General features: G+C 38.3%; 7 protein-coding genes and 1 long non-coding RNA gene across 20 annotated transcripts; 5 read left to right on the top strand and 3 right to left on the bottom strand.

Annotated features, from left to right (window-relative positions):
* Positions 1–45: 45 nt before the first annotated feature.
* Positions 46–2,101, bottom strand: VPS20.2 (vacuolar protein sorting-associated protein 20.2). The gene is made up of 6 exons (NM_120962.3): positions 1,901–2,101; positions 1,384–1,536; positions 1,078–1,230; positions 838–921; positions 547–679; positions 46–469 (listed from the first exon to the last, which is right to left on the bottom strand). Exons 1-6 carry the CDS (start codon positions 2,000–2,002, stop codon positions 444–446), a joined length of 651 nt encoding a protein of 216 aa, NP_196488.1. The 5' UTR covers positions 2,003–2,101; the 3' UTR covers positions 46–443.
* Positions 2,102–2,189: 88 nt separating this feature from the next.
* KIWI (ssDNA-binding transcriptional regulator) lies at positions 2,190–3,663 on the top strand. 5 transcript variants are annotated; one of them, NM_120961.3, is made up of 5 exons: positions 2,204–2,319; positions 2,422–2,565; positions 2,718–2,823; positions 3,195–3,217; positions 3,319–3,663. In NM_120961.3, exons 2-5 carry the CDS (start codon positions 2,431–2,433, stop codon positions 3,376–3,378), a joined length of 324 nt encoding a protein of 107 aa, NP_196487.1. In that variant the 5' UTR covers positions 2,204–2,319; positions 2,422–2,430; the 3' UTR covers positions 3,379–3,663. The 5 variants fall into 5 exon arrangements, with proteins under 5 accessions (NP_001332126.1, NP_196487.1, NP_001332125.1 ...); NM_001343040.1 differs by having other exon boundaries at positions 2,678–2,823; NM_001343041.1 differs by having other exon boundaries at positions 2,190–2,319; positions 3,195–3,611.
* A 146-nt stretch (positions 3,664–3,809) lies between these two features.
* AT5G09240 (ssDNA-binding transcriptional regulator) lies at positions 3,810–5,139 on the top strand. Of its 3 annotated transcripts, none has more exons than NM_203026.3 (4): positions 3,810–4,150; positions 4,264–4,375; positions 4,661–4,756; positions 4,841–5,104. In NM_203026.3, the coding sequence occupies exons 1-4, from the start codon at positions 4,019–4,021 to the stop codon at positions 4,861–4,863; spliced, it is 363 nt and encodes a 120-aa protein (NP_974755.1). In that variant the 5' UTR covers positions 3,810–4,018; the 3' UTR covers positions 4,864–5,104. The 3 variants fall into 3 exon arrangements, with proteins under 3 accessions (NP_974755.1, NP_196486.1, NP_850798.2); NM_120960.3 differs by having other exon boundaries at positions 3,950–4,150; positions 4,734–4,756; NM_180467.3 differs by having other exon boundaries at positions 3,950–4,150; positions 4,734–5,139.
* SRT2 (sirtuin 2) lies at positions 5,010–7,434 on the bottom strand. Of its 7 annotated transcripts, none has more exons than NM_180464.4 (11): positions 7,370–7,434; positions 7,108–7,151; positions 6,743–6,980; positions 6,595–6,660; positions 6,449–6,494; positions 6,179–6,339; positions 5,973–6,102; positions 5,729–5,893; positions 5,528–5,655; positions 5,356–5,455; positions 5,010–5,236 (listed from the first exon to the last, which is right to left on the bottom strand). In NM_180464.4, the coding sequence occupies exons 2-11, from the start codon at positions 7,142–7,144 to the stop codon at positions 5,186–5,188; spliced, it is 1,122 nt and encodes a 373-aa protein (NP_850795.1). In that variant the 5' UTR covers positions 7,145–7,151; positions 7,370–7,434; the 3' UTR covers positions 5,010–5,185. The 7 variants fall into 7 exon arrangements, with proteins under 7 accessions (NP_850795.1, NP_568207.1, NP_974754.1 ...); NM_120959.4 differs by having other exon boundaries at positions 7,108–7,190; positions 7,370–7,422; NM_001085081.2 differs by having other exon boundaries at positions 5,020–5,236; positions 7,239–7,391.
* On the top strand, positions 7,169–7,393 carry AT5G01615. The gene has a single exon (NR_142523.1). It is a non-coding gene; the product is annotated as an other RNA (long non-coding RNA).
* Positions 7,435–7,476: 42 nt separating the features above from the next.
* On the top strand, positions 7,477–9,533 carry AT5G09225 (uncharacterized protein). The gene is made up of 4 exons (NM_203023.2): positions 7,477–7,679; positions 8,175–8,226; positions 8,392–8,542; positions 9,160–9,533. Exons 3-4 carry the CDS (start codon positions 8,420–8,422, stop codon positions 9,241–9,243), a joined length of 207 nt encoding a protein of 68 aa, NP_974752.1. The 5' UTR covers positions 7,477–7,679; positions 8,175–8,226; positions 8,392–8,419; the 3' UTR covers positions 9,244–9,533.
* A 109-nt stretch (positions 9,534–9,642) lies between these two features.
* On the bottom strand, positions 9,643–12,577 carry AAP2 (amino acid permease 2). Its single transcript, NM_120958.3, has 7 exons — positions 12,427–12,577; positions 11,791–11,932; positions 11,451–11,684; positions 11,276–11,369; positions 10,967–11,181; positions 10,747–10,886; positions 9,643–10,592 (listed from the first exon to the last, which is right to left on the bottom strand). The coding sequence occupies exons 2-7, from the start codon at positions 11,930–11,932 to the stop codon at positions 9,936–9,938; spliced, it is 1,482 nt and encodes a 493-aa protein (NP_196484.1). The 5' UTR covers positions 12,427–12,577; the 3' UTR covers positions 9,643–9,935.
* Positions 12,578–13,439: 862 nt separating this feature from the next.
* On the top strand, positions 13,440–16,416 carry AT5G09210 (GC-rich sequence DNA-binding factor-like protein; the record flags this gene model as incomplete). The annotated part of the gene is made up of 7 exons (NM_001343038.1): positions 13,440–13,949; positions 14,017–14,142; positions 14,187–14,309; positions 14,358–14,674; positions 14,899–15,172; positions 15,278–15,573; positions 15,951–16,416. The coding sequence occupies 7 exons, from the start codon at positions 13,440–13,442 to the stop codon at positions 16,078–16,080; spliced, it is 1,776 nt and encodes a 591-aa protein (NP_001318515.1). The 3' UTR covers positions 16,081–16,416.
* Between the last annotated feature and the right edge of the window lie 3 nt (positions 16,417–16,419).

Raw genomic sequence — 16,419 nt, 5'->3', positions numbered from 1 at the left:
AACCATACCAATTTAATACGGTTTGGTTTAATATCAATTAAGAATTTTTTTTTCTGGTTTTGAAATCTTGACAAACCAATTGGTTTGACATTCCCATTTACAAATATCTTTTAGTGAATTCTTTCTGGAAGAATTTGTAGCTTTGATTTTCACTCAGAAAAGAGGAAAATCCTATACAAAGAAAGAGAAACAATTGTTCCCACTGAGCCTAAATGTTGTCATTCATACTTTCATATGTTCAGGTCAAAGACTCTGAATCGGTTTTAGAAACAACCAAACCATTTTACAAGGAGAGAGACTCCATGAACTTGGTTCTTTACAAGCTGCAGGAGTAAGAAGAGAATACACAAAGATCTTCAAGAGCCCATAACAAAAAGGTTTCCAAAGAATGATTATAATCCGAGGTGGCTATGTAGTAGTCTATCAGATTCTTCACTTCTGAATCAAGCTTCCAAAGGTTCTTCAAGAACTGCAACAACAAAAGCATCTATGAGTTAAAGGTTCTTTGTATGAAGCAATTGTTACTTGAACAAACATCACAAAAACCTTTTCTCTTTGTTGAAGTGGTTTCATTGGAAGCGACTGGTGCTTTTGTTGGCACATCAGGGAGATCCATTTTCTCGGGTTCTTCAGGCATGAGCTCTGTCGTAGGCACTTCAGGCATATCTTCAACAATCAGCTTCAAAACAAACAAACATTATATATCACATTTGACTCCACTCAAGAAGATTGTTTCACAAAGTAAATGGTGGTACTCGAAACATCAATAGGGCAGTACGGTCATAATGCTGGAAACAATTGTATCTGAGAAACAAGAGAATCCATTATGTAGCATACCAGACTTTCTAGGTTGTCGAATTCTGCTAAGATCTCTTCTTCATCTTCCGCTGATAGTTTCTCACCTAATATGGCACTCAGTTCCTAAAATCAAAGTGTTTAACAGTTAGATCAAGCAAGGGAATACTCATAACCATGAAGGAGAAAAACAAGGAGAAGCTCGGCAAATGTGACAAATGATTGTAACTATAAGCGAACCACACAAACAAAAAGGAACAACAAGATTCACTATTAACTCACATCCTGATAAGCCTTGGCCTCGGCAGTGTCATCCATCAGTTTTTGAACATCATCAAGGTTGACCTCGCTCTGAATCGCCTTAATTGCATTGTTACCTTGCTTTAAGCTCTCAAAGACTGCTTTTTGCTTGCTTGTAAGTTCGATATCTGCCAACTGAGTCATAAAGACAGGTTCAAAATATATTCGTTTATGTTTCTTTCAAAACATAAAATCAGCTATAAAAGAAAAGAAAAGTACTGTTTATATAGCACTAAGGTTATGTGATGGAAACAAGGAGATGATAAGAAGAAGGTCAAGCCAATTTACTTGTTGTTCGACATTGATGAGCCACTGATCTACTTGCTTCAACAACTCTTCTTGTGTCCGTTTTTTCTTCAATGCTAACAAAGCCCTGTCCTTTCGCTTCTCACGGATTAAGTCTCTTGCAGCTTGCTTTTCTGCTTCAATTACTTTCTCAAGCTAAAAAGAAAGGTTTAAGAGAAAGAAAGGTCAAAGCTCAGGATCATAGGAAAGAAAAAAAAAACATTTGCATTCCACTTTCTCAGCGATCAAACTCACTATCTACCAATAGTGGCGATGAAATAATTAAACCATCATTAGCTTGACATAAGAATCAACATTTGGATCCAAGACAGATTCTGAAGGCAACTTCTACATTTAACTGCTTCTTAAACCTCGAGAACCCATAGCCGAAATTCAGTAACCTTTACCCTTATTCATAACCATTAGTGAATCGAATCAAACTGCACTTTCTGTCTCAGACCAAATTCGAGCAAGAATAAACCCTAGAAATGCGAAATCACAAGGCGAAGGAATCAAGAACCTGTTGCTGATATTGACCAAGCTTGCGCCTTTGGGTTTTGAGAGAGAGAATCGCTCGATCAACCTCCGTGATCTTCGGTTTCTTCACGAATAAATTCCCCATCGAGTTTTGTCAAGGGTTCGGCGATTTCAAACCAAGTCCAAATCTTTTTGTTTTCACCTTTCCCAAGCAAAAAAGCTCCCGCGTTTTCTCAAATTCGCGTTTATAAAAAAGCGTTCCGAATCAAAACAACTGTCACAGTTCTAATTTTATCACACGCTCTGCAACAGCGCGTGGTCGGTGAACACATTAACATAAATACGCGAGAAGAGACGCGCCGATTCATTTTTCTTCAGAATCTCTCAATTCTCTTTTGTCGATTTCGCAGTAGAAGAGTCCTTTCGCCGTCTCCGAGAAACTCGTTGCAGCGTCACGACCAGGTTTCCTTCTCACTTTTACTAAATTTTGTAATTGCTCGGTTTTTTGTTTAGTGCGAGTTTACTCTGGTCTGAAGAGAACATTTTGGGTCTGCTTATTTACAGTTGGAGAAAATGTCTTCTAGAGGAAAAAGGAAAGACGAAGATGTCAGAGCATCAGATGACGAATCTGAAACCCACGCGCCGGCTAAGAAAGTCGCAAAGCCAGCAGACGATTCCGACCAGTCTGACGATATCGTCGTCTGCAACGTTAGTCTACACTTTCTGTCTATCTTTCAATTTCGTTATCTACTCTATTAGCAGTGAGCTTATGGGTTTCGGTCAAGTTTTAATTTTGTTGATGTGTTTTGCTCAAAATTAGGGTTTTAATCAAATTAGGGTTCATGTTGGTTATACATCAGATATCTAAGAATAGGAGAGTCTCTGTAAGGAATTGGAACGGGAAGATTTGGATTGACATTCGTGAGTTCTATGTCAAGGACGGAAAGACTTTGCCTGGCAAGAAAGGTAACTTTATTTTGTAATTTAAACCAATGCCCCTTGGCTCTCATAATTCATTATTTCTAGTAATGTGTTTCCTCATCTCTTAGTTTTATATTTCGTTACTGTTTTGCTTTGTTAAGTTTCTGCATTTAGTCAGGTTTATAGAATTGCATATCTTAGGGTTTTATAATAGGCAATTCTGCTTATTGAGACTGTTTATGGACTTGTAAGTATGAGCGGAGATGGTGCAGAGTGTTTGCTTTTGTACAACAACGTTTTGTTTATTTTGGTGCTATTGCTCCTTCATGTCTTTCTCTAGAGACAGCTATATTAGTTTATCTCTACATAACTAATCATGTTGACAAGATTATCTCTATGTTTGTTATACGTTGCAGGTATCTCTCTAAGCGTGGATCAGGTACTCACATCTCTTTCTATCTCTCTCCACTGTTTTATGTCTCCTAGAAGTGTTTCTGTTTTCTTGTTATTTGCTTATTACACAGCTTTTCCTTAATGCAGTGGAACACTCTTCGGAACCACGCAGAGGATATCGAGAAGGCCCTCTCTGACCTTTCTTAGGTTTTAAAACTTGTATCATTGGTTGTACGTCTATTAGAATATGGCTCAGTTGTTTTGGTTGTTTTTGTAGAACAACACCATGTTCTGCTAGTGTAAGCTGCTTCAAATTAGTTGGTGTATGGAATCTTTCACTTTTGGTTCAGACAAGCTTTGGTTGGTATTAAGAATATAATGATTGCTCTTTTATTTACTGCTGTAGTGCTGTTTTATTTGCAAATTAAGATACGTTGCAGGAATACAAGTATTCATTTGATAAGTTATAAACAAGATAGGTCTAAATGTTACATAGCTCTTGCCAAACTTCACTTGATCCGGACAAGGCCATAAGCAGACATTGTCTTTGAAGATGAACCCATCACAATAAATGTATCACTCTGTGTTGCTACTTTCATTGCTATAGTTGCTCTTTTCCAAAGAATATTTACCTTCCCAAAAAACTCCCCCGTTTTAAGTTTGGCCGCGCGTGTTCTCAAACTGTGCGCTTGTAAAATGGCGTTCCGAATCTGATATCACAGTTGTAATTCGGTGAACGCAGTAGATATATTACGCGAGAAAAGGAGAGAGGTGCTTTTTATTTAACTTGAGAATCTCAAGAGTCAATTTTTGCAGTAGAAGAGTGTTTTTTTTAGAGGTTAAGAAAATGTCTGAGAACGGAAAAAGGAAAGACGAGGATGTCAGAGCATCAGACGACCGCGACGAATCTGAGACCCACGCGCCGCCTAAGAAAGTGGCAAAGCCAGCGGACGAGATTGAGGACATCTTCATCTGCAATGTTAGTCTCTCTACTATTCATCTCTTTTTTGTCTGTAGCAGTTCGTATGAGTTTTAGGGTTTGGATCAAGTTGTGATATTTGTTTATGATGTTATGTTTTGTTTACATTCCAGTTAGATAAGAATCGGAGAGTCTTTGTGAGGAATTGCAATGGGAGGATTTGGATTGCCATTCGTCAGTTCTTTGTCAAGGACGGTATAACTTTACCTTGTAATAGCAAGCAAGGTAAATTTTTGTTTTTAACTACATATCTTCTTTTGACTGTCTCTCTTCTTCTCACAATTCCACATTTGCTAATACTCTGTATCCTCCTCTCTTTTCTTTTTTATGGTCAACAATGTATCCTCATCCCTTTGTTTTCATGTTTTGTTTCGTTAAGGTTCTGCATTTAGTTAGCAGATCTTAGGGACTTTTATTATATATCTAGTACTTCTGCGGTTTGGGACTGAGAGGAGGAGATGCGCAGAGTGTTTTCTTTTCATCAACAACGTCTTGGTTTTTGTCTCCTAGGGCCAGCTATATTAGTTTGCTTTCTTTGCATAATCATGTTGACAAGATTTTCGATGTCTCCTATATGTTGCAGGTATCTCTCTAAGCCTGGAACAGGTATTCACATCTCTCTTCCATTGTTTATGTCTTCCACACGTGCATATGTCCTGCTTATTACACGAGACCTTTTTCTTAATGCAGTGGAACGATCTTCGGAACCATGAGGAGGATATCGATAAGGCCCTCTCTGAGCTTTCTGAGGTTTAAAAGCTTGTGTAATCGGGTATTGGAAGGTGGCTTTGGTTGTTTTGGTTTGTTTTTCAGAACAACACCATGTTCTGCAAGTGTTAGCTGCTTCGAGTTAGTTCATGTGTTGAATCTATTATTTGATGTTGATTACTCTTTTATTTGATGTTGGATTTACAACTTGAGATACGTTGCAGGAATACAAGCATTCATTTTGATTAGTTATAAATAATATATATAGGTGATCTAAATGATAACATAGCTCTTGCCAAAGTTTACTTAAATGATCCGGACATTGTGCTAGAGAGCTGGGACACTGAGCGATCCCACGTCAAGAACTCTGTGCAATATCTGCAGCAAACCAATCACGAAATGACAAATTATTAAGGCTGACAATCATGAAATAATATGGATATTTAAGGCATTTTCAAGGCTGAAGGAAAGGGAAGAGCTTTATGCTATGCTCATACCTCACCAACCCTAGCATTGATTTTCAATGGAACAATGTCATCAGCTCTTGTTTCGCCTATATTTACAATTGCGGTCATAGCACCAGCCTCATGAGCCGCTCTGCAAAAGGTATATAGAAAGCTTCTTAGTAAGATGCAAACTCAAAACTGGATGATTATTCTCCTGCATCACCTGCAAAGGCGAAAAGCAGACATTGTCATTAAGGATGAACCCAACACGAGGAATGCATCGCTCTGTTTTGCAACTTCCATTGCTTGAGTAGCTCTTTCCTTCGGGATGTTGTCTCCAAAGAAAATTACCTTCAATTCAACGAGAACATAATAAGAAACAGAGCTAAACTGATTCGTCTCTATCTGATTAAGTCAATCTTACATCAGGCTTTAGGACTCCTTTGCACTTCTCACATACTGGTATATGAAAACCCTCTTCCCAAAACTTTTCGTCAATCTCGATATCACCATCAGGCCTTTGTTTCATGCCAAAGCTCTTCTCTGATCCTGGATCTCCATGATCAATACTTTCTATAGCTTCAGCCCACTACAGTTGAAACAAAAACGTTGTAACTTTGCGAGATGATACATTAATCCAGTTTATTCAGGTTATGGTATACACTGGCCTTAGGATTGATTGCTTTTAGCTGATCCTGAAACAAGTCTCGGGGAAAAGAGAAGCCGCACTCTAAGCACATAACAGTATATACTGTGCCATGTAATTCAAGTGGATCGCTCCCAGCACGATGATGCAACCTAACAACTTAGAGCTTAGAGTCAACATTCTTCACATCCAACAGAGATCCTACGGAAGAGGAACTGAAGGATATACCTGTCAACATTTTGTGTGATCATAAAATTTATTCGTCCAGCTTTTTCTAGTGATGCTAAAGCAGTATGAGCTGGTCCTGGTTGTGCTGCAGTGAACCTCCTCCATCCAGCGTAACTCCTCGCCCAATACCGCCTACGAGCTCGGCTTGATCGAGTAAACTCCTGTGAAGGAGGTTGTAGACAATAGATTAATACAGTTATACAATAGTAAAATGATCCAAGGTTTGCATTAAGAACTGTAAAGATTTCATAGATCTTGCCTTCAGATCACCTGATGGGTAATTGGTTTGAAACCAGAACTGTATGCTCCATTGGGACTGCACCAAATCATCAAATGGAACCACATGTAACCCATGAGACCATCAAAACGAGAATGCAAGGCATCTTCAGACAAGACTAATCGATCAAATGAATTACCTTCTGTAATCCGGAATTCCACATTCTGTGCTAACCCCAGCTCCAGTCAAGATGGTGAGTCTCGAGCTGCCAAAAGAGAAGAGGAAAGCCATTAGATACAACACATGTATGCTCACTGCTGGAAAAAGATGGTGAAGGAAATATCAACCTTTGCTCAAAAAGTCGATACAACTTGTGGATATCTTCCATATTGGGGGGATCAGCATCTGGAACAATCTTTCTATCCCTCAGAAACCTTGGAGGTGCTTTTGATTCATTCCCCAAAGAACCACCAGGGATCGAAACGCGACACGTTGTTCTCACAAACCGTCTGCATCCTTTAAACAACATAACCAAGTTTCCCCCAGACTGCAGCGGCCGGTACATACTTCGCGACGGAAACAAATCTAGAAGAAGGAAAAGAAGAAAAACTCAGCAACATTATTAACTCATTGCATTTGCATAGGTAAGTAATGAATCAAAACAAGCTAGGACACAAAGATGAGGAAGAACATTCATTATTCTCATACTTGCCTGTAGATACACCTCCAAACACTCTTCTCATGTTCATAGAAAGCCTAATAAATCGCAGAGATGAATCTATGATCACAATTTCACTAGCAAAAAAAAGTAATGGAGAAATGAATCTATGATAAGCCAATTACATTCAATGAAGAAGATCTAGCTAGAAAGTATCGTACTACTGAGATCAAAATAAAGCCACCAATCGAGTTTTTCACCGAGAAGCTAACAGATTGAAATTAATACCCAAGAGCATATATAGTAATAAGATTACCTTGAGAGGTCGTTAATGGCGGATGAAACGAGATTTCTTCAGTTTTGCGTTTTATTTTTTTCCAGAATTTTTTGTTGTTGTTGAAGACAAGGTGGCAAAAATCGGACGTCTGAAACTCATTATTGGCTAAGCAAGTAGCCACGTAGCGCAATTATCCACCGTTGAATAGTTCACTAATGCAAACGACGTCGTTATTGGAATAAAACAGAAACCGCATACGTCGATTTTGTTCTCTCTCTGCGGACGAAGCTCTCTCTCTTTAGCTTCGATCTCTCCCTCGCTTCGATCTCTCTCTCGACTGCTACTCCTGGTTAGTTCTCTGTCAAATATTCGTTCATGTGACTCTCGTCGATTTTTGTCTTGATGCAACTTCATCGCTTTGTTCTTCGCTATTCGTTGTTATTGTTGATTCCGCATATGCTTCCTTTGATTTCAGCTTGTAGGTTTGTCCAAATTTCACTTGCTCTGTTCTTATTGTTGTTGCCAACCAAGTGTTTGATGAAATGCCTCACAGAATCAGTGGTTGTTTTTTTTTTGGTAGAGCTTGTAATCACTTGTGCTTTGTTTATTTTTGGATATGTATGCTGCTTGGAGCCACATTAGATTATTCTTGATTCATTGTTTTTATGAACTCTAGTAGTGTTTTTTAACTGATTCTTAATACCTCTATTATCTTGTGTATGAGAAACAAGTTTATTAACTCGATTCTGTACTTTATTGTTCTTTATGATTCCAAAGATTACTTTTGTTTATATCATTCGATTATTTTCTACTTAATGATGTTTTTCAATTTTCTCTACTACAGGAATGTACATTTGTTGATGGAAGTTTCTTCAGAATTGATTTCAAAATCTCTGGTAAGTCACTTGAAGCAAACTGCAATAATAATGTTGAATGGAAACGTTTACTAGGAAAGGCTTTTACTTTGAATTTGATTATGTTTTGAGAAGATAATAGGATTCAACTGAATCAGTATAGTTAATGGTAGTAGTAATTGAGATATATGGACTAAATAATTACAGAGCTGAAGATTCTTGACTTGGAACAAATATGCCTCACAGAACAAGGCCGTTGAAGGGACTCTTGCTTTTCACTGGAATAAACTTTGTGTTGGTGCAGACCATTACTCCAGTCTATGACTTTGTCTGCTTCTTGCCTTACTGGGAGAGAAGGGTATGTTTTAGATTTTAAACTCTCAAGACTATAATATCAATTTCTGTTTTCGTTATTGTTCCAATGTCTCCAAGTGTGTACTTTAACTTGGAGACAAATACAATGATCACTTCCTGTTTTCATTATGTTTCTGTATCTCCCAAGTGTGTAGATTAACTCATCTGGTTCATGATCATGGTAACTAATTCTGATGCTTTGCTAGGGCAATTTAGCTTACATTTCTTTAAGGGCTCGAACCTCTTTTGTTCTGTGGTTAAATAGGTAGCTATATTGGTTCTCTTCTCGCTTAGATTTTAGATACAAACTAGTTATATTACTAAATACTGAGACTGTTAGCTAACTATTCAGATGATGGAGTCTGTTGTTTCTCAGAAAAATGTCATACAAGTTGCTTGGAGCTAACTATCTTGGCACAGTAGGTTATTTGCATAGGTAGCATGACGTATGCTCTCAGTTTCGACATTGTAAACTAACAAATTGGATCATGTTGCATTACCAAGCACGAAATAACTCTACTGTTATTTTTATTTTTTTCCCTCCGTTTCCTGGCGTCTTGTGTCATTACTGACTAACTTTAGTTTTGTTTGTTTCTCTGTTGTTACATTGAATCTCTACAGAGAGAGCGAATCCGGCAGGAGCGTGAAGCCGCAGCTGCATCCTTAAACTCAACACAAAAAGCTACTCAAGCATCTGTTGGATGATGAACTCTTCTCTACATCTTCTCAGTCTCTTAAATCAGAATTCCTCTTTGTAAGAAACTAGTTACCCTCTGATTACTGAATATCTGAGAAGGCATGTTCACATTTCTGCTCTGAGCTTAGATTCATTGTAGCAAATCTTGAAAGTTTCTGTGGATTTTTCAAACACGTGTTATTAATCGTAGATACTTTCAAAGATTCTGATCATTGCCAAGATCCATGAACCCTACATGTTTTTGATAAGTGAGATAGACTATTAGAAAAAGGAACAACATTATATTATTTTCTTGAAATAGGCTTTTTTGGGTGGACAGCTAAATTATACTTATTTGAGGAGATTCTCTTTCATGCTAAACCATCCAAATTGCTCCTTTATAAATCAAATCATTGAAATGTCAGTGTCTCACTTTGATTCAAATTCCATTTTACCATCACCATGTATATGTCGACACCTAACTCATTCATAATAATCACTTGAACAAGAAACAACCAACACTACAAAGTACAAACTACTATAATTTGATATAGAATTGAAAACACACGGTTTTATAATTTATAACATAAGTTTTAAATTTTATTACAAAGATGAGACCATACGAAATGAGAACAACATACAATATACACATTTTTGGAGTTTTCTTTGAAATGGTAAACTTTACACACCAACTCTCTCTGTTGTTCATGGTCCATAATCATCAATATGTAGACTTGAATGGCTTATAGACCTTAAGATCAAGCATCACTCCGGCGATTGATCCAACCCCGGCGACCACCGAGATCACAAGACAAGCAACACTAAGCATCTGTAAACACACCCATCTCGTGCTCCATTTCTCAACCTTCCTCTGCTTAATATACATCTCCACCGGAAAATAAACCGTCAAGGGCCAAAACCCTAACGCCCCTAAGATCCCGACCACGTCGTTAAAAAACGGCATCAGCATCGATATCACGGTGGTTGTAACGACAAAGCCACTCCTGTAAACCATCCTGAAAACGTTTACTTTGTAAGGAGACTTAAATCCGGGGATTCTGATTTCAAATTCCTTGCTGAGGAAGTCATTGTCTGGATATCTCTCTGCGACTGATTTTTCAATAAAGGCAAAGATGGGCTGAGCAAAGACTTGGTAAGCTCCAACGAGGTGGACAACAATGGCGGCGTTAGCTATGTCAAGGAGCCAAAACGGGTTGTAGAATCCAAAACCGGTGAGGAGGTTTCCCGGTGCTGCATCTCCAAAAGCGGCATAACCCATTGAGCCACATAGCATGTAGAAGATAGTTGTGACGGCAATACTGATTTTTGTTGCTTTCTTCATCGTTTTCGATTCCGCCGGTGGGGATCTTACAGTATCCTAATTACACAGAGCAAAAAGAATCAAAAATTTAATTGAAAAATTGAAACTTGTGTGCAAAGAAAGTGTTTCTTAACCTAAAAATGAATCTTCTCATTTTTGGTTATAGAAATTTTTTGAATCTTCTGTGGAAAGAAGGCTTTCTTTTGTTTACCTGAATCTCGATTAGGACAACAGAGTATGAGTACGCAAAGGCAATGTCTCCAAGTGCTTGGAAGGTTCTCCATATCTTCTGTGTTTGAGTCACTGTTCCGATGCTTATTCCAGTGAGACTTCCTTTGAAAACTCCATTCGCTGAGACAATTCACATCAAGATTTAGCTTTTTTTTTAATTCTCGTGAAGCTTATAAGAGTCTTTCGTAGTTATTTTTCACCTGCAACTTGAACGATTCCAAGAGCTAGACCAATGGCAGAGTAAGTGAAGGACATAACAGCTGCAACAATGGAGATCCACCAAATCTGATCGAAATCAGGAACCTGAGAGAGCAAGATCTCTGCCACACCAAATACGATCATGTAAGGATTACTGGACATGTGACATGGGTCTTTTCCTCCACTCTTGTGGAAGCAGTTGGATCTCTTGATCGCCCTGCATGATCCATCCAAGTTACCCAAATTTTAAAACCTTTCCTTCGTTTCGTTATTTGTGTAAGAAGATTTTAAAAAGAAAGAAAAGACCTCACATCATGCTTATGGAAGCTGCTATCGTGTATCCAATTGCGATACCAAAGAGATTCAAGTATTGAATCAACCCACAAATCTTGAACTTGAACCCACCTACAAGAAAACAGAGCATTTCAATACTCAAAACAAAAAGCAGAGCCAAAAACAGAGTGAGAAAAACAGAGTATTTGTTACCGAGAATTGATCGAACGGCATCCATGTAAGTGTAGTTTCTCTTGCCAGACACTGCATCGCCGGTTCTGTAGCAGTCGCTAAGAAGTGTGGAGGAGTAAAGAGTAACAAGAGAGAACAATAGCATCACAGCAGGGCCAGCGATCCATCCGAGCTGTGCAATCGCCCACGCCAATGACAAAACGCCGGATCCGATAACCGCAGTTATTATATGAGCGCTCGCGGTCCAAACAGTCCCTGGAGCAAAACCGCATTTTTGTCTTGCGTTTCAGCATTTACGTTTATAAAACAATGAAAGAAACATAAGTTTGACATGTATTTTTGTTATGTTTTAAATCGTGACCAGTTCTTTTGAGGCGGCCATCATCATCGAAGCATTTAAAAGCCGGTTGTGGAGGGACGAAATCGTGGCTGGCCACGTCAAAGACCTGGTGGCCGTGATGGTGGTGGTGACGGTGGTTATTGGCGGCAGCGGTTTCACCCATCTGTGAAAATTAGTAAGAAACCAAAATTAGTTTTACTTGTTTATTACTAGAAGTCTATTTGGACCGTGGAAGAGCGATTTACAAGATACTACGTTTTATGACTTTTACAACTTGGTTAAACGATATAATTCAGTTTTAGATTTTTCTTTTAAAAACCAAAATTTTATTTTAAAACATTTTGTTTCATTCGAATTCAAATGGATGTTTTACAATTTTCTATGCAACTCTAATATACATGACATGGTAGAAATTTAACAGTGTGAAATTACACTACATATAGTTTAATTAAAGAGTGAGAGTATTAGATTGAAATCAGAATCATTTGAATGGAAACTAGTAAAGATATCCATACTAATTTCATATAATTATTCTCCTAAAGCCGAAAAACCGAATCGAGATTAAACATCTCTAAGTTTATTTTTGAATTTAAAACGGATTTTAGGATTTTAATGCTAAAATACAAGTAAAAGTAGAGAGAAGTGTAGTAATAGTACCTCCTCTTATTGAGCCTTAAAGAGAAATAAGACTATAATTACAAAGCTATGAACAAAAAGAAGAGGAATTATAAAATAGAACTAAGGAGATGGGTGATGATAGTATTTGCTGCTGCATTTTGATTTGTGTTTGCTCACTTTCTTATATAAGCCCTGAAAAGTGAGGAATATAAACTAATTAACTAAAAATATAGAAATATTTTTGTATGACAATATATATTTGTTTGTTAGGTATTTTCTTTTTTTCTCCACCATCATTAGTGAGAGATGAATAAAATAAAATAAGGAAGAATCAAATGCTTGTTTCTCCTCCGTACCTTTTGGTTCAACTTAATCACTGAGATATGGTATAGTATTTTTAATTTTTAAAAAGAAATAGAACTCGTTATTTCTTCAAGTAATTTATAGATGTACAATGTAACAAGGTTAGATTTATATAATTAGAAAGAATTTATGCTGTCTAAGTGCTTAAACATAATAATTATATATGTAGAATGTTCATCATGGTGTTATTCCATATAATGTGGAATTCATTGCAAATGCCACGCGTAGTGTTTTGTTCGAAAGTGAAACGAAAAGAAGAAAAATAAACTATGAAAATTTAGTAGTTTCAAGAATGATAACTTTTATTCATGTACCCTAATATGAATATGAACAAGTATTAGGGACTCAATGGAACATGAATTTTGGAAAATGTCAGATGAACTAGGAAAAGCATGAATTGATGTAATTTTATTTTGTGTTTACAAAAAAAAAGAGAAGAAAGAGTTGTATTGTTATGCTTAATTACGTTGTTTACAGTTTACACTTGTATGGAAAAGACTATCGATCGCTTTGCATATCAGAAATAAACACACACATGCAACCATTCAAAGCCCATTAGGTTTTGATATGTATTGGTACTCTAAATTCCCGTGTGCTTTTTTTGGCCTTGAATAAATGTTCGACGGGGATCAGAAAAAGATCTCTATCTTGTTCAACAATTCATTTCGAGCCCTAATTTTAGAGAGAGAATGGGAACTAAGCAACCTAGGAATTACCGGCGTCGCTGTAACGATGAAATCGACGGTGAAGATGCAACCGCCGCGGCGAAACCTTCCTCTTCTGATCTTTACCCGGCGAAACCTTCCTCTTCTGATCTTTACCCGTGGAAACGTAGAAAGCTCCCGGCCATTCCCACGAAGAACGACGACGATGCGAAGGGCAGAGACCATGCCAAATCCTCTTGGCTGCTCGACTTATCAAGGGGGGACGAATTTTATACGCAAGAGCAGATGCAGCAGCGTTTGAAGGAACATAGTCAGGATGAGAGGCCCATGGAGATAGTATTCAACGGTGAGCGAGTGCGCAGCATTGGTATGGATGGTTTGTCTTATGTCTTCGTCTGTCCGATGCCGCAAACAGCTGATGATAAGATGGCTGCGCTTGATAGAATATGCAATGCTTATGATGAAAGAGTGAATTCGCGTATGCCACAGGAGCAACCGCAGATGTATGCCGGGAGACCAGAGGAGCTTGCTAAGGTATTGCTCTTTGAACTTGCCTTCTTTCTATTTATTGTTCTATCTAATTTGGTTTCTGATGATCCAGGAACCTGATGAGAATTTGACTATGAGCATCGCAGCTGCTGAAAGTTGTCCATCTGCTCCTGTTTACAAGTATGCCTCTTTGCAGGAAATCAGTGACTTCAAATCTGTTTTCCGCAACTTTATGCAGGTACTCCTCTTCTGCCTGCTCTTTTACTTTTGTCCTTTTCCAAGGGAATATGTGTTGCATTTGTCTGTGTATCTGGTGCTTTCATTTCCATCAAACGGCTGTTGTCAATCTTCTTTCTTTCGCAGAAAAACGGTTACTTAATCACGGCAATTGAAGATCAGATGAAGGTAATTACTGAAAGACATGCTTCAGCTATTCTAGAATAGAGAAAGCAGGTTGATGGATATTCCCTGATAGTAGAAGGAGACTCAAGCACCGATGATGAGAGTGACTGTGAGACTTCAGCTTATGAGGAGGCACGAGATAGCTTACTTCAGCGTGCCGACAAAATCTTTAGTGATGCATCTGTGGTGTACTCCGAGCTTTCAAGGGTGAAGTCGATATTTAAAAGGGGTGCGCGACACCCTTCACCTGCTTTCCGGGCTGCTTACACGTCTTTGACCGTTCCTTCCATGTATTCACCTTATCTAAGACTGGAGCTTTTGAGATGGGATCCTCTTCATCAGGATGTCGATTTCTCTGACATGAATTGGTAAAGCTACTAGCTAGCTAGCGCTTTCCAACTTTTTCCTAATTATCCAAACTTTCATTGTCAAACACACACTTCACCTTTTCAGCACCATCTCTTAAGCATATCATCTAATGAAACCCATTGTTTTGTTTCCATTTTTGCAAGTGATCTCACTTGCCATTAATTTGTGTTTTCTTTGCTTTTTTGCAAGTGGTCTGACTTGCGATTTATTTGTGGATCTCCAGGCATGGACTGCTGTTTCATTCTAGGATTGTGTGTGGTTCTACACCAGTTTGTACTAATCCCAACTTTGTATCTGAGCTAGTGAAATATGTTGCGGTTCCCATTTTGCACCATCGGATAGTTCGTTGCTGGGATATACTTAGCACCAGGGAGACGAGAAATGTTGTTGCTGCTACAAGCTTGGTGGCAAGATATGTTTTTCCTTCGAGTGAGGCCCTAGCGGAACTTTCTCTTGCTATTCATGCTCGCCTTGTTGAAGCCATTATAGCTATTAGTGTATGACTTTGAATTTCTCTTGCTAATTTCCTAATAAATCCCTTTTAGTCTGTTATGAGATTACTGGACTAGTGATATCCTCTGATCTTTTTCTCTGTTCTCCAGGTTCCAACATGGGATCCTCAGGTATCAAAGGATGTACCTAATGCTCCACAAGTTGCAGCATATAGGTTTGGGACATCAGTCCGTCTTATGAGAAATATTTGTATGTGGAAAGACGTCATGGAGCTTCCGGTCTTGGAGAAGTTGGCTCTGAGTGACCTTTTGTTTGGAAAAGTTTTACCTCATGTCAGAAGCATTGCATCAGAATCAAATATCCATGATGCTGTGACAAAAACTGAAAGGATCGTTGCTTCTTTGTCTGGAGTATGGACTGGACCAAGTGTCACAAGAACCCACAGGTAACTTTAATCTCTTTGAACAGTAACATCAGAAAATTTGCTTTGACTCGCACACATCAAGGTTACTCATAGTCCAGGGCTGTGAAATTGAGCTTGTGATGTCGCATAGTATGTCCCATTTCAGTTATAACAATCAGTCTGCATGAAAAATTAAGCTACTGTTTTGATACGATTGCCAACGTGAGAGTGAGAAACTAAGATGTGTGTCTACATTAAAACAAAACAAAAAAAAACGGGTCTACGCACGTCCAAAGTATCATTAACCTATCTTCATTTGGTTCCCCATGATATCCACATCTCAGATTAGGACATTACCACTTTGTGTTGCAACTTTGCTTTGATGCATACTCACATGCATGTTTTATTTGATTTTTCAGTCATCTGCTGCAACCCCTTGTGGATTGTACTCTGACACTTGGAAGAATACTCGAGAAAAAGGTTTGCCTCGGGACTGGTCGATACGGAAACCACTGGTCTCGCCCGCAGGTTAAAGAAAATACTTGTTGAGCTCCATGAACATGGACACGCTGAGGAAATTGTCAGATCATTCAGTCTCTAGGAGGATGTTGATCTCCAGCTAACCGATCCGTTTTCCGTAAGGATAAAAGTTATTTAACAATGAATTCGGATTGGATGTTGATCTCCAGCTAACCGAAACCGTTTTCCGTAAGTGACCCAAAATTAAGGCCCAAACGTGACCCATTATTTCCTAAGTTGTTGTGTCGAGAAAGACAAATTGGGCCGATGTTTTTAAGTTGCGGTGACGAATTGATTGAGAGAGAGGGACAAAATGGTGTGACAAATGGATGTATTTATTTGATTTTTTTTTTTTGCAATTAGCAAGTA

Source organism: Arabidopsis thaliana, chromosome 5 (genome assembly GCF_000001735.4).
Source record: "Arabidopsis thaliana chromosome 5, partial sequence".
In the NCBI taxonomy this organism is placed as follows: Eukaryota; Viridiplantae; Streptophyta; class Magnoliopsida; order Brassicales; family Brassicaceae; genus Arabidopsis; species Arabidopsis thaliana.
The sequence above is the reverse complement of the archived record's forward strand: the minus strand, read 5'-3'. Positions and strand labels throughout refer to the sequence as shown.

Bases quoted from the DNA above. Each gene is read 5' to 3' on its own strand.
- VPS20.2 (NM_120962.3), bottom strand. From the start codon at position 2,002: ATGGGGAATTTATTCGTGAAGAAACCGAAGATCACGGAGGTTGATCGA. The intron at 922-1,077 runs GTGAGTTAATAG...CTTTGATTTTAG, and splicing joins AGGCCAAGGCTTATCAGGAT to GAACTGAGTGCCATATTAGG. The intron at 680-837 runs GTATGCTACATA...TTTGTTTTGAAG, and splicing joins TCGACAACCTAGAAAGTCTG to CTGATTGTTGAAGATATGCC.
- KIWI (NM_001343041.1), top strand. From the start codon at position 2,431: ATGTCTTCTAGAGGAAAAAGGAAAGACGAAGATGTCAGAGCATCAGAT. The intron at 2,566-2,717 runs GTTAGTCTACAC...GTTATACATCAG, and splicing joins ACGATATCGTCGTCTGCAAC to ATATCTAAGAATAGGAGAGT. The intron at 2,824-3,194 runs GTAACTTTATTT...TATACGTTGCAG, and splicing joins GACTTTGCCTGGCAAGAAAG to GTATCTCTCTAAGCGTGGAT.
- AT5G09240 (NM_180467.3), top strand. From the start codon at position 4,019: ATGTCTGAGAACGGAAAAAGGAAAGACGAGGATGTCAGAGCATCAGAC. The intron at 4,151-4,263 runs GTTAGTCTCTCT...TTTACATTCCAG, and splicing joins AGGACATCTTCATCTGCAAT to TTAGATAAGAATCGGAGAGT. The intron at 4,376-4,733 runs GTAAATTTTTGT...TATATGTTGCAG, and splicing joins ACCTTGTAATAGCAAGCAAG to GTATCTCTCTAAGCCTGGAA.
- SRT2 (NM_001085081.2), bottom strand. The intron at 6,103-6,178 runs GTATATCCTTCA...CTAAGTTGTTAG, and splicing joins ATCACACAAAATGTTGACAG to GTTGCATCATCGTGCTGGGA. The intron at 5,894-5,972 runs GCCAGTGTATAC...TTTCAACTGTAG, and splicing joins TAAAAGCAATCAATCCTAAG to TGGGCTGAAGCTATAGAAAG.
- AT5G09225 (NM_203023.2), top strand. From the start codon at position 8,420: ATGCCTCACAGAACAAGGCCGTTGAAGGGACTCTTGCTTTTCACTGGA. The intron at 8,543-9,159 runs GTATGTTTTAGA...GAATCTCTACAG, and splicing joins TGCCTTACTGGGAGAGAAGG to AGAGAGCGAATCCGGCAGGA.
- AAP2 (NM_120958.3), bottom strand. From the start codon at position 11,932: ATGGGTGAAACCGCTGCCGCCAATAACCACCGTCACCACCACCATCAC. The intron at 11,370-11,450 runs GTAACAAATACT...GTTTTCTTGTAG, and splicing joins TGCCGTTCGATCAATTCTCG to GTGGGTTCAAGTTCAAGATT. The intron at 10,887-10,966 runs GTGAAAAATAAC...GAATTGTCTCAG, and splicing joins TGGAATCGTTCAAGTTGCAG to CGAATGGAGTTTTCAAAGGA.